The sequence below is a fragment of the Silurus meridionalis genome, chromosome 12, assembly GCF_014805685.1.
Source record: "Silurus meridionalis isolate SWU-2019-XX chromosome 12, ASM1480568v1, whole genome shotgun sequence".
NCBI classification, from domain to species: Eukaryota; Metazoa; Chordata; class Actinopteri; order Siluriformes; family Siluridae; genus Silurus; species Silurus meridionalis.
The window spans coordinates 9,848,238-9,863,110 of NC_060895.1; the positions used below are offsets into that span (position 1 = coordinate 9,848,238).

General features: G+C 40.2%; 1 protein-coding gene across 1 annotated transcript in view; it reads left to right on the plus strand.

Moving 5' to 3' along the window:
• The first annotated feature begins 631 nt into the window (after nucleotides 1-631).
• cbl (Cbl proto-oncogene, E3 ubiquitin protein ligase) overlaps nucleotides 632-14,873 on the plus strand; it is a 39,416-nt gene continuing 25,174 nt past the window's right edge. The window contains exons 1-3 of the mRNA XM_046863629.1: nucleotides 632-788; nucleotides 1,006-1,442; nucleotides 11,115-11,362. Coding sequence (XP_046719585.1) covers nucleotides 1,296-1,442; nucleotides 11,115-11,362 — 395 coding nt within the window. The 5' untranslated portion in view covers nucleotides 632-788; nucleotides 1,006-1,295. The remainder of the gene's footprint in view (nucleotides 789-1,005; nucleotides 1,443-11,114; nucleotides 11,363-14,873) is intronic.

The window sequence follows — 14,873 nt, forward strand, 5'->3', positions numbered from 1 at the left end:
CCAAAACAGTTGTCAAGCTTTTTATGAACCAAGTATACGTGTTTTCTTTCCTGTAGAATTTGCACAAATGAACAAAAACACACAATTTGCCTTCATTTCGAATCCCTAGGAAAACCATAATGCAAGGCAAAAAAAATGGACAAAAAAAAATCATTCTATGAGTTTAATATTGTATAATGCTTCTGCTAGAGATGATGTATGCGGGTAACGCAGCTGTAACTGCAGTGACAGAAGACATTTTGAATTGTGTTAATTGGATTTATTGCTTTAGTAACGACATTCATCCTCACTGCATGAGTCACCTGTCCGTGATGCAGCGCTCGGGTTATAGTGCGTTTCTGTATAGAATTGATGGTTGCTACAGCCGTGGTGGTTATTAAGAGTTGGATTGAGTCAGGTAGGACACCACTGAAGGCCTGGGTGTGAAATGCACGACCCATCACTGTGAGAATGTTCCATGTTGCAGAGTTTATGTTCCACTGCTGGCGTGCATGGAGACTGCGTGTGTAGGAGAGGGCGTGGCGTGGAGTAGGCGGGGCTTGTAAGGGGGCGGTTCCTAGCGCGGTAGAGGCGGCGGCGAACTAGGAGGCGGAAGAGGAGGAACAGGAAGAGTGTTAATAACCAACTTGGGAGGGGGGGGAGACAAAGAAGTCGTTCCTGTTTCTAAATGTATTTCTTTATCACTTGGCAATCTGTAGTCCGCGTTATCAGTTGTTTATATTGTGCTAAGTAAATACGACGCGTTCCTGGTTTAAAGTATCTTCTTGGAGCTGCACCTAATTATTTGAGTGAGTCCGCCTCCCCTCCTGGTGAGCGCTTCAACTGTGAACTGAACTTCCCGTTGCGGGAGACAGAGCGGGGGGGAAACTGGAACCAGTACGCACAGGGTGGCGTTGAAAGAAAAAAAATTATAGACTCATTTGTTTCTTTGGTGGCAAGAAATATTACTATTATTAGAGAGTCGATATTTATTTATTTATTCGTGTTTTTTTTCCTTTCTCGAAGCGGTTGTACTTGTAGCAACGCCAATGACAGCGCGGTTCATTGCTGCCGAGGGGATTTAATGGCACCCTCGAGTCGGTAGAGGTTTTTTCTTCTCCCCCCCCCGACGAAGGACCCTCGCTCGAAGTGCACTCGGGCGCTGTCCTCACCGGGGGGTGTGTGTTTTTTTTTTTTAAAGTCGCCTGGACTAAGAGGCGAGCTTCTGTCCCACCGTCCCCCACTACAACCACCGCCACCACCACCATTACCACCAGCACCACCAGTCACGCTGCCCGACTCCGAGGAGGCGAAACATGGCAGGAAATCTGAAGAAAGGCGGCGGGCTGATTGGCATGATGAAGGACGCGTTTCAGCCTCACCATCACATGCACCACTCCCATCACCAGCCCGGGGCCGTGGACAAAAAGACCGTGGAGAAATGTTGGAAACTCATGGACAAGGTAAGCCCGTGAAGCTCGGGGAGAAAGCTTGCGATCGAGACATGGCCCAGGCTTGACTGCTAAATCGGCTAGCTAGTTTTGGCCTGTGTGATCTGATCTCAGATACAACCAGCTAGCAAGATGTTATCTCTCATCAGCTCTTGAGATAGACGGGTATTGACATGGTTTGGCATGTTTTTATTTTCGATCACTTTATTCAAAAATCAGGTAATCAGTGAGCACAGACAGAGTAGCTCTAATAGCATGAGCAACACCGCTGCTGTATGTGGTGTCTGTCTTGCTAAACGCCATTCCTGATGTCTAGCCGGTATACACTTTTATCAGATCAGCAGCAAAGCATCAGGAAGACTTCTCACATACACCACTACTCCCTGATTGCTTCTTTAAAGTGCCTTTATTGTTATGATTATATTTCCTGAAGATCTGCCTGTTCAAGTCATAGACATGTTTTCTTGATTACACTATAGTACATTCTACTATCTTCGGAATACAAGACAAAGTTTTCTGATGACTCAACCTGTACTAGTCTTCGGATCGTCCAATGAGATGCTCTCATTTGTATGTCCCGCCTCGAGGGCAGGTCTGGCTGGACATTTTTACCGCCTTTTTTTCTCGCTCTTCGTGTATTTAGACGATTGCAAGCCGTATGCAAATTAAAAAATACGATATACGTACAAAAGAATCATTTTGTTGTCGCGTCCAGTTAGTTGTGCTGATGTTTGTTTAGATTTACCCGGGGTGAGGTTTTTCCCGATTACTGGCCGGTGTGTAAATCAGCGAAAAAGTAAGAAATACGTCGGCATGCGCAATCAAATCCTGCATCGTTCTTAAAAATAAGCCACTGTAAGAAATCACCGGTTCACACCAGAATGCCGTAGTAGTTGTGGCTTTGATCGGATCATGTGACCGGGTTATCGCATGACAGTCCCACTCGGCTATTAAGGTAGAGCCGTCTCCCTGTATCTATCAATTACACGAGGTCTTGCTCAGCTGAACCTGTAATTACACTAATATTTTAGGAATGAATCTTATATAAACGGCTTACTCTCGTTTCCGGTTGGACCTTTTTTTTCTGCCCCACTATGTGATGCGTTTCTTTATGCAACATCATTTCAGCTACAGAAAACTGCCGAACAAGCGAGCGTACGTATATGGAGCAGAAGTGTTTACAGTTCTGATCAATCCCGTGTGATCATTTGTAAAAAGAACACATCTCAGTGGCTCAGAGCAGATCTGCAGTTCATGGAAAGAATTGTGGTTACATGCTGACCTTGTGTTTCCGGCGAGATTCTCACCAACATACAAGCAAAGAAAACAAGTGTTTGTGAGCACTGACAGAAGTTACAGTTCACTCATGTCCTCAAAACCAACCAACCAAGCAAGGGCTTCTTAAAAAAAACAAAAAGTTAATTAATTTTGGGATTGTCGTGTTTTCGACCACTGTTTTTTTCTGTTTTTGATGTATTTTTATTATGTATCTAAAAATGTATTTGACTATTGAGCTTTACACTTTCTTCGAAATAAAAAGCAGAACTAACATCACGAGCAGCTCAGAAAAGAGAGAGAAGTTCCTCAATCAGGCTTATCTTGCACCAAGACAGACCTCGCGATGTCATGTCATGTCAGTTCAGGAAGAGACACTATAATAACGCACTTCCACAGACACAAACTCGCTCTGCAAGCGCTCTCTGGATAATTAAGCGTTCAGATAGGAAAAGCACTTTGTTCTACATGGAGGACACCCAAAAAACCCTTAATGATTGGGTCCAAGATTTATTCTGTAATTAAATCTCCCAGTAAAGCGGTTTCAACGTTACCCACAGCGCTGTTCGATTACCTCCTGATGGTGGTAGCAGGAGCTTTGAAGCCCTCGCTTCATTCTTGCTTTAAGAGATCAGCAATGCAGCAGTGCTTTAGTCCGTCACAGACTCTCTGCCTTTTATCTGTGTACTCTACTCAAACAAATCAAACTACAGATTCTTACACCAGCGTCACCACCATCATGCTGGACACATCGTAGATCACCAGATATCTAGGCCCACCATTCGCCTTAACTCCAGTCACAATGGCTTGCTGGATATCTTTCACCATGTGACCAAACATGTAAACACTCAGTTCCTATGTGAGCATCTCATTCCGGGTGTTGGTATAATAACCTCTACTCTTCTGGGAGGGTTGAACAGTAGATTTTGGGGATTTGTGGTCATTCAGCCACGATGGCAGACTTGAGGTGTCCCACAGTTCTTCAGTGGAGTTGAGGTCAGGTCTCTATGTAGGTCACCAGAGTTCTTCCACTCCAACCTTTTACACATCGTGTCTTGATGGAGCTCATGTTGTGTACAGGAGCATTTTGAGTCTGGAACAGGTTTGAGCCTTTTGTACCATTTCAGATTTAAAAAAACATTAATAGGCGTAAAGTAAGGAGGTGTATAAGTAGTTATGGACTGTGAGAGAGAACAACCCAGAAGCACCTCAGACCAAATAGCCTTTTTTTTTGTAGCCAGTGGCGGAAACTGAGCGTCACCATTCGCCCTATACACAAGATTAGATTCTGTCAGGAAATCTGATAGGAAGACCAGCTAAATAAATTACGGGTTGTTTCCTGTTGTTCATATCTCTTTGTTAATGAATGGCTGCTTTTTGATTTTCTTCAAGCTAATCATTAGTTAAGACATACAGTAGGGTTATTCATTTCCCCAGTTCTTTTTCTTTCTTCCTTTTTTTTCTTTTCTCTTGGCAACAGCTATGCCTTTAAGCAGTCATTCTGTAGCCAGTGCGAAATGTCAAAGTGGTTTTCTATAAGGGAAGGCATGGTCTAGCGTCCTGCAACAGTCGGTTTAACGTTTCCATCCATTGATTTTATCCGTTCAAACGAATCGAACGTGCATTTGCATGTATTTGAATGCAACGTTGCGAGAAACAAAAATGGTGAGCGAACAATTTACCTACACGTCGCTTTAGAATCGTGTATGATTGTTGGTATTGTATATTTTTTAACCTTTTGTGAGCCGCGGAGTCCGCTTTGTGGTATTTAGTCCTGAATCATGAACCCGATGGTTCCAAGAGCGAACCCTGCCTGTGTCTGTATGATCATTACCGCTAAATAAAACACAATAAAATAAACTGTGTAAAATACCCGAGGAGTGAAATTGTAGTATTGAATGAAGCGATTGATCAGCGCTGGTTCTAACAGGGAGGCATTCCCAGTTCTGAGCTCGAGTTACAGTCTGTGCGGCGTTTTCCCCCGGTTTCTTCCAGGTCCTCCTGTTTCCTTCTACTACACGGATTATCTACCGGCCCCGAGGTGTTAATGAGTGTGTACGTGATGCTCTCAGATGACCTGCCATCTTATTCAGGGTGTATTCTCACCTCACTTAAAACGATCCCTGAGACAACCTTTGGATCCAGCACATTTAATGAAGAATGCTGAATAAAGGCCCGTTTCTAGTTGTGCATCTCTGCATTACAATCCATCTGCTGTCAACATTTCTAAATGCTGCCAGACTGGGTGGTGTCTTTCTTCTGTGCTTGTAGGGCTAATTTAAATAGTAAAAACCTGCTCACGTTGATGTAAGCCAAGCTTTGCATGTAGTATTTATTTAGTTTCTTGTTTGTTTAATTTTTTTTGCGTCTAATGGAGTTTTATTCGCAGCGCTACCTTATAAGAACGAGGTGGCAGTTTGTACCGACTGTCATTCAAACCACAGGGTTCTATTAATTATATAATGTCCTCGTTTCTCAGGGATTCGACAGACGATCGAGGTAGTACACATTTCACATTGCTACTCTTCGATATGCTGAACCGTGAAAATCGTTTCATACAGCGTCCGAGGCACAGCTGCTTTACAGGATCGAAGACGTCGTGGTTTCAATGTGAAGACAAGCTACTTTTTTATACTTCATGTGAGAAGAAGAAAATGTCAGTGAGGAAGACTCATGTTTATAGCTGCTAAAAGAAAGCAATAACAGGATGCAACTAGTTTTAGCGGATATAGCTAAATGGTCGAGGTGTTATTCATGAGTTAAATATAATATGGAAAATAATCAGTTTCAGGGAGCTCGCTTTAGTGTCGGTGCTGCATGTGGGCATGAAGTCATCGGGTATTTTCCTTTCACACCGTGCCGTGTGTGTGTGTGTGTGTGTGTGTGTGTGTGTGTGTGTGTCTTTTGCTTAATATGAGAATAAAATAATATTGATGCCTCATAAGAATTGTATCCCCCTTTGCTGTTCTTGAGCTTCTCCAAAAAAATCCAATGGAGGCCACATGTTGTGGGAGTATATGTATAAATGCACGAGGGAGATAGCGCGTGTACGTCGTGGCGGCTTGCATGCACGCTTGCTGATAATACAGAGGACGTGTCGTGACAGCGGCGTTATCTCCTGCTTGTCAGGACTGTACTAACTCGTGTTTTGGGAGAGCACGAGGCTAGAAGCATAAAGACGAGCGTGAGACAGGGGTCTGCGGTGTCCTCATTGCGATGCCCGTTTATCCCTCAACCCAATCACAGTCGCTGTCGCACTCAAGACGGAGGTTTTCTCTGCAGATAAGAGGCACTCGCAGACTCCACCGACTTCCTCCTTAAAGCCCTGACTCGCCGCCATGCGCTTTTTCAGCTGCTGGAGCATATCCCCCTTTCCTACCCATGTACTGATCAATAGTATATCTCTGTTTTTTTTGTTTTTGTGTGTGCTTTTTTCCATTAGAGTAGCGTTAGTAGTTCTGATCAGCAAACACCGCAAGGACTAGATGTTCAAATGATAAAAGCAGGAGAATATTTTTAAGTGCGTAGTTACACGAGGAAGTTGAGGTTACAGCTTGTGTAGTTGTTTCCTATTTTTAAAATACATTTTTGGTATGCTATGTAAATTAAGGAACGCTATTGACGTTCCATATTGGCTTAAATCCGCTTCATCCATTTTTTCACGATCAGAAAAGCAGCATGACGCTTTGGCTCGCGCCATTCTTTTTTTTTTTTTATTATTATTCTTTTTTTTGTTATCATATCAATTATACTCTCATTGTATTTCTTCCAAAGTTGAATGGACCTACATGTAGAGTGCAGCAGTTCTGAGCAGTTGCTGTTGCAACACCTTCACCTTGTATTTCAATTCCATGAAGACTCTATACACACACCAAGACAAAATGTTAGCCAAAAAACCATTCGTCCGTCACCGGGAGTAGATCCTCAGGCTAAAAATTAGCTTGTCATTACGAGTTAAATTGTGTAGCAGATATGTAAAGGGTGAGCAACATGTGAACACGCACAACCGCCACGTTTTCAGGATTCAGTGGTTTCAAGGATGGTTTGAAATCTACAGATGTTAATCTCTAAAAGAAGCGTGTTTTTTTTTTTTTCTGCACAGAATTGGATGTGAATTAGGTACGAGTGTGTTTATAAGTTGTTTCTTATTCGGAGAAACACATTAAATCAAATTGGACATTGTGTGGCACTTTAGTGTGACCGTTTAGAGCTACATTTATGGCATTTGGCAGACAGTTTTACCCAGCGTGACTTACTGTTACTTGGCGGTTGAGGGCCTTTCTCAAGGGCCCAGCAATTCTCATCTTCTGACTGGAAATCAGAAACACCTTAAGCGCTGAGCTACTGTTAAGCCTGTGTATGAGCTGGTGTGCTCCAAAACAGTTTAGAAGATACTTGCTGGTATTGATATATATACCGATATAATACAGAACCAGTATTGATGGACAATTTAATGATATAATTCTGCAAATTCTTGTCCGATTCTCTGTTCAATCTCTGTCTAATCACCTGACCTTATAGAATCTGAAGTTGTCACAGTTGCCCTAATTGAATAAAAGAAATTGTATCGTGTCCTTTGCCAGACAAACACTGGCTGTTTGTTATGAATTTCCAGGTTCAGTGTGCATTTAAAGGCACTTGGAGGGACTTTTAAGTATAAAACCATTAGTTTTTTTTAAATTCTAGTTTTATCACAGTTCTGCATCCCTTTTAGTTTAGTCACTACAATAGGGAACAATTTCACAAGCCAAGCTCCAGATTTCAGTATAATGGAGTATGATAATTAAATGTGGCATGTTTTATTAAAAACAAAATTACAAAATAGCAGTTCCTTCAAACTGCTGTACGCCATCTTTTTTACTTTCTTATTCTCAGTGTCTCTCTGAGGTAAAATGCTAATGCTAGTTTTTCTCTTTAACTTCCTTTCAAAGTACTTAATTTTGTTCTCAATATTCACAAGTAAAAGTACTACGTGGGATCTATATTAATAGTTAGTTCAGTGATCTATTATCGTGCACATCATAGCTTTTTAAGGAGATAAGCTTCTATTATTACAGGCACACAATGAGCCTCTTACTCCTCACACTCTCACAGGAACCATGGGGTTAGGCTTGTGGTCTCACGACAGGTTCTTATTCAACATGGCTTACGTAAAGTAGTGATAAGATGCATGCGTTTCTGTAATGCAGTGAGTAAAAAAAAAGATAATACACATTTAAAATGTAGTGAAGCAAAATTAGAAATTAAAAAGTAAATCGACTTTGAAAAATCGAGTGTGTAGTTTTTTTTCAGTGATTGTCCCCTTAATCTGTACGTCTATCTGAGATTTTTTTTTTTTTGTAATACACTATTTAGACAAAAAAAGATTTCGGGCGCCTCATTTGTCCAGTCTTATTTGGTTGTTCCCTAAACTTGTTACCACAAAGTTGGAGCACACAAGGGCTTTCTGCTATTGATTATTTTAGTTTAATTATTTAGTTTATTATTTTATCGAGCATTCTACCGTTTATTCAACCGAGTAATCGTATAAGTAGTACTTTTCCTTTTTAAAAAGCAGTACTAAATTAGTACTATTCAACATTTTTTATTGCTGAAATTGCATACAAGAATATCTGTAAAAACTCATTTTGTGCATTTAATTGCCATATTACATCAAAATATATAAATATACAAATCAGTTTAAAATCTCTAAATAAAGGTAGCCGCATTGTACGGTATTTTAGTTTAAAATGATCCCAATAAAACCTTCTGGCGTTTTCTTTGGCGCGAATCTTCTCCTCGCCTCTCGCTGTTTTCTCCCTGTTCCTCCATTTTTCATTCTGCAGCGTCTTTTGCCCCAGAGTTTAGCGGGGGGTGCGTCAGTAATGATGGTCCGTATGAAAACGCAGTGCTCTATGTGTAGTTAAATGGACTAAATGAGCACACTATTGTATAGTTTGTGTTCAGGTGTGAAACATTAGATTTTCCATTGACTTAAACTAGAAGACCCAACCTGTTGAAAGGTCTTAAGTAGCCTGCCATGGAGCTCTGGCCTCAACCCTACTGAATGCCACTGGGCATCCTCACACTACACCAGTATCTGACTTTACTAACGCTCCAAAATCTAGTGAAACATCTTCCCAGAAGAGTGAAGGTCAATATATCAGCAAACAGGGACAAAATGTGAAATGGGAAGCACATATGAATTTTATGGTCAGTTGTCCTCAACCCTTTTTTTTTTTTAATATAGAGTACCTTAATATTATTCGTATAGCTTTATCCAGCTCTGAACTGATTTTGGAATTGATCCCAAGCGAGGTCAAATGGCTGGAATAGTTTTGCTTCTGCCGCTCCAATAGCTTCCTTCCTGTTTATAGTATAAGGATATTTTAAGCATGCTTCTGTCATACAAATTAGCAAGAAGGACTAGTCCTGTTAGCTATAAGAGTGTCCCAGTGTTTCCCTGACTTCTACTCGTTTTCTTTTCTGTGCTGCACAGTGTTCATGTGCGCTATGTAGCAGTACATCGAAGCTCTCTGAAGAGTCATTTTTGAGAAGAGTTGATGCTTTCCAACGTAGCAACAGTTAATTTGCCGACATTCTGTCGGATAAAAGGCCCAATGGGTCTGTGTACATTGTGTTCATTCATTAAAAAAAAATTAATTATGCAATATTGCTGTTTATAAACTGTTTGCTCAAAATGCAAGATATTTCAAATATGCCTCATTTCTATTTTTTTTTTTTATTTTATTTTTTTTACATTTATTTATTTGGGTTTGCGATCATCTTTAGCAACCCAAATGTGAACTAACTGCTCAACCATCAGCGCATAATTCATCAGAACATCAGCGATTATTCCATCAAACGTTCTGGCTTCGCTTCAAGATTCTAATGTTATGTATTTGTAATTAATACTGATCTGCGCATTGCTTTTCAAAACTAACACGAGAATGACAGGAAATGGGAGTTTGATCTTCACTCATTCACTCATCGCACTATAGTGTACTAGATTGTCTGCGATTTCTGAATCTATTGCCCTAGTTTTTATCATATTATTCATCACAAATGGCTCTTTAGTGGTTGTTTCTTTTTTCTATTAAAGACCTCAAATGAAAGAAAATTCCTTTGTACTTCCACGTAAGGATTGTTGTAGGAAGGCTATTGTGAGACTTTAATTACATTTTGTGTGATTAAACAATATTAAAAAAAAAAAGGTATTTCCTTTTTGTGTGTGCTCAGAAATGTCATTTTCGCTAAAATTTTTTTTTTGCTTTTTAATATTAGTTCAAGAAAGAAATGAAGACCTCATAATGCACATACACGGACCACAGCTAAATTTTCAGGTTATTAGAATTGGCAACTTTGGTATAAGAGGAATAAAACACTCTGACTGTGCTCTAATGGGGAAAATAGATTTTGGGATGCATTGGTGTCAGCTGCTCATGTTTTTGTAGGATGTGGAGGTCTGGGTTGAAGGTTTGGGTCTCCTAGTTAATGTGAATGGAATATTGAAAGCTACTGCATCCTGTACAATTGTGTGCCTCCGGCTTTGTGGTGACAGTTTGGGGAAGAATCACATGTCTGCAAAAGTCATGTGTCCCAGTACTTTGTATAGTGCAGTTCTCAGTAATATAATTTGTAATGAGGAATTGTTGTGTTGAAAAGAACCCCTTTTGGACCCCTTGTTTTTTCTATTAGTGTCTAGCTCAAATGTGTGATGTTCTAGCAGCTGCGGTTTAGATGTCGCTCAGAAGATCAGATCTGATACATGATTGTGCTCTGGCCTTTGGAGGCGTTTGATCTGCAAGAACATCTTCCTTTAACATTTTGGTACACAATTGCTTATGATGATTAAATTGAATATTCAAGTTATGACGTCCAAGTGATTTGTAATGATCACCATCATCTACCGATGTATTCTAACAACTGACTTTCTCTTGAAAAGTCCTGTTTTTAGAAGTGGTTATCTGTTAACCAGACAAACGTCCAGGATTCAGAAAAACAGGCCCATATGACACCACCTGAAGCCACTAAATCTTCCAGACAGGAACCTTGTAGCTCTAACTGAGGGTTAAAGTGAAGCCATTGTTGCTTTTATAGTTTTTGATTATTGCTTTCCTGTAATTTACAGGACTCTTTTTCATGGACTCTGGTCTTTTTATTTTTTATTTTTATAAATAAAACTTACTAAGCACAAAGGAGAATTTCATGATTAACAATAAACAGATTTGTCCTTATTTTCCTCCATGGTTTTTAGCTTTAGCTCATTGTAGAGCTGTTGCTTTATCATAATTCATTCTTTGTGCTTGAAGTAAATTAAATGAATTATGAGAACATGCAGGAAGACAAATGGGTAAAATATTATACAGTTAACCTGTAGAAACAGTGTGCTGTAACTGGCCTTTTTTTTTTTTTTTTCTTCTTCTTCAGGTGGTGCGATTATGCCAGAACCCTAAGCTGGCTCTCAAGAACAGTCCTCCATACATCTTGGACCTGCTCCCTGACACGTACCAGCATCTCCGCACCATCCTGTCCCGCTACGAGGGCAAGATGGAGACGCTGGGTGACAACGAGTACTTCCGTGTGTTCATGGAGAACTTGACGAAGAAGACGAAGCAGACGATCAGTTTGTTCAAGGAGGGCAAAGAGCGCATGTACGAGGAGAACTCGCAGCCAAGGTGAGCTGCGGAGGTGTTCGATTCAGTCCTTGTACATCCACGCATCATGGCTCTGACTAAGCTTCATTCAAATGTTTTTACATCTTCGCTCTCGCTTTAGATCGCTACACCCACACACTTCTGTTTCCTGTCCACTGTTGGCAAAGCGATATTTACACAAAGCGCTAAGTTGACATGTTTGCAAGTCAAGTGTCAAGTTTTTAGTCGTGTCCAACTGATAACTCTTAAATGTCAGAAACTCTACACACTGTGTGCAACAAGGTAACACTTATTTTGTGTGCACAAATTAAAAGCATCAAAGCATAGAATTTTATTTGCTAAACTCACTTTTATTTGTCTGATGGGTTTCGTGCGAAATGTACTTTGCCCCTTTTTGTTGCATTTGAGCCAGGGTTGGTTCTACGGGGGGGACTCAACTTCGAGGGTGTGTAGGTGGTCTTTTTACGTTTTAACTTTTACATCCACCATTTTCAGCATTTTTCTTTTTGCTGTTTCAAAACCTAAATTTGCACAAATGAAGTCTCTTCAGTTTGAGTTATCTGAGTTGCTAGAATTCGTGTACCATTGACAGTGGCTGGAATGGTGGACCTGGTGGCTGGAATGCTGGACCTGGTGACTGGAATGTTGGCCCCAGTGGCTGGAATGCTGGTCCCAGTGGTTAATTTTCTGGTTCTAGTTTCTAGTTCTCTAGTTCCAGTGGGTAATTCTTTGGTCTCAGTTTCTGAAACTCTGGTTCCAGTGTCCACAACTCTGGTCCAAAAATCCTCTGGATTTTTAATTAATTCAGAATTAATGGAATATGTTCAATGGGGAGAGCATTGGCTTAAGACGTACTGACATCTTGTTGATGTTATAAGCATGGTAAAGTCTTAAAACTCAGGTAATAAGCCTGTCCTTTCCCCTCAGTGGTCTCTGTCTGTTGTTCATTGTTTTTTTTTTTCTCATTAGTTTTTTTTTTTTTTTTTTTTAGAAGTGATTCTTCATTAGGAAAAGGCTGCTGCGTAGGAGGTCCATCTAAAAGCAGAAGCTCTCTCACTTGTGAAACTGTTATGTTAAAAAAGTGTTTGTGGTGTTGCCTTCTGAAAGGAACGTCCTTTTCTCGATCATACCCAACAATGTGTCCATGTTAGAGACAAATGTCATAGATCTGTAACCTAAGTAGGACAGATTATTAGTATTGTCTTTTTTTTTTTTCTGCTGGAAGATTGTATCTGTGGTTTGTATTACTGTTCAATGCAAATAGCTGCAGTAAGAAAGAGGAAGTGCTCTGCTTGGGACAATCCCTGATCGGTAATAGACTTGCTTCAAAAGTGATCTGAGCCATTTCTTTATAATTCACTCGTCTCTCTCTCTCTCTCTCTCTCTCTCTCTCCCTCACTTTGTTTTTTGCTCTTCTGCATTATTCACTTTATGCTGAAGTCGCTTATTGTGTACATGTTGTTGGTACAATGCAAATTGTTTCACAGAGAAGAGTCTGAGCATTGTTTCATTTTTGTGCATACGCATTCGTGCATTTACCCATAAAAGGCAAACTGTTGTTTTATTGTCACCCAGGATCGATTGGCCTGCATGCATGTTGACTTTTTTTGGAACTGCCAAAAGCCACTGTTCAAACCTAATCTTTATGTACACAGTAACCTCCAGCTAAACTTAATTAAAGGGTGCCTGAGGTGGCACAGCGGGAAAGATGTTGGAGTTTGAGACAGTAGATTGTGTGTTCAAACCTTAAGCAAGGCCTTGGACCGCTGACCGCACACTTACACTCGGTAAATGTAAGTCAACCTGAATAAGGCCAATGACTGTGCTTACTTCGATGACATGACATAAAAAGTTGCTACGTCGGTGACCAGAAAGCTGATGACATACTTTAGATGAATGTTAGTAACCAGCAGACCTGCCCTCAGTTTGTTCTGTATCATGTTGTGCTACATGACACGGCAAACAGCACTGATGCATTTGTAGGTTTGCAGTCTTGGCTTGTTATAGGTTGGGAACGCCATCCCGAATTCCTTCAATTGGAATTTCTTGAGGTTAAGGAGCAGATCACCTTGTAATTCCAGTTTCCACTCATTCCAGACAGGAATGTGTGACCTTCAAATCACATCTACATTGTGTAGAACCTTGTGCTTAATTGTCATTTGTGTACATTATTTGGACAAATAATTATTTTATTATTTAGGACACCAGATTGTTATAGCCAGTTTGGAGGGACATAATTGTTTAGGTTGTCTCTGGATGCAGTATTACATTCATGTTCATGAAGATATGGTTTACATGGTTTCGGGTGGAAGATCTTGAGTGGTCTGCTATAAAGCACTGACCTCAACCTATAGAACACCTTTGGTATGAATTGGAACACAAAGACTGCACCCCAGGCCTCCTCAACTCACCTACATCAGTGCATGGCTTTACTAAAACCCTTGTGGCTGAATGAGCATAAACCTCCACAAGCACACTCCAAAATTTAGTGGAACACCTTCCCAGAAGAGTGGAGGTTATTATAAAAGCAAATCGGGGCTAAATGTGGAATAGGATGTTCAATTTTTGCCCACAAAGTTTTTCCATATTGTGTATAGAAATGGTTAATTGGCACATTTAGTAATAACTGCAGCACACGTGTGAATGCGTGAGTGAATGTTTGAAGGCTGTTTATTATTGTTATTTAGTAGTTAATTTAGTCTCCCACTCTTGCTAAGAAGGCTAGGTTAGTTCTTCTAGGAAACCATGGGCTGGTTTTGGAAAGTTTTTATTTTTCAGTTCCTTAAAGTGATATGAAATTAGCTGTAGAAGAAATGAAGCAAAGAGGATCCAAAAAAATGCTGCTTAACCTAGTGCTAGTCTTATAATTACTAGTGTTATTTTAACCAGCTGGTCAATTTTCTCATGTACTCCGCATGTTAAACCTGGAGCAGGCAATGGGTTCGGCAGTATAACCAGCTCAATGTTTTGCATCTCGGACCTGATCATTTTTTTATTTCCTTCTTTAAATTCTTGTTTTTCGAACTAATAAAATGAGAAAGTTGTTAGTTTTAAGCGTCACAGGTTTGCTGATTTGGTCGAATATTATTGCTTACTAAAACCTGGATGGATGTGGTTTAGGTAGTGATATGCTTGAGCAGCATGTTAGGAATCTATGACTAACTGGTATACCAGTCACACTGTGTCTCAGACACTGCTCTTCCTGTTAGCAATTGCACTTCCAGTTCCTTTTTTCTCACAGCCCATCGAGATCTATCAGCTCAACTCAGTGGGGCTGGTGGAGGACACACTGTTTTACTGCACGTACACACTGCTTCTGTCTTATAGGGTTTTCTTTTGTAAAAATAAAATAAAAAATAAAAATGTATAAATATATAATTAGTTGTTTTCAGCACTTACACTCATATTAAACAGCTTTCTTATAATTTTTAACACAATCCAGTTTGTTCTGCAAAAAAAAAAAAAGAAAAACAGGTGGGAGGAAGTTAAAAAGCAAGATAAATGATTACACCATATGCTCTGTGGCACGGGG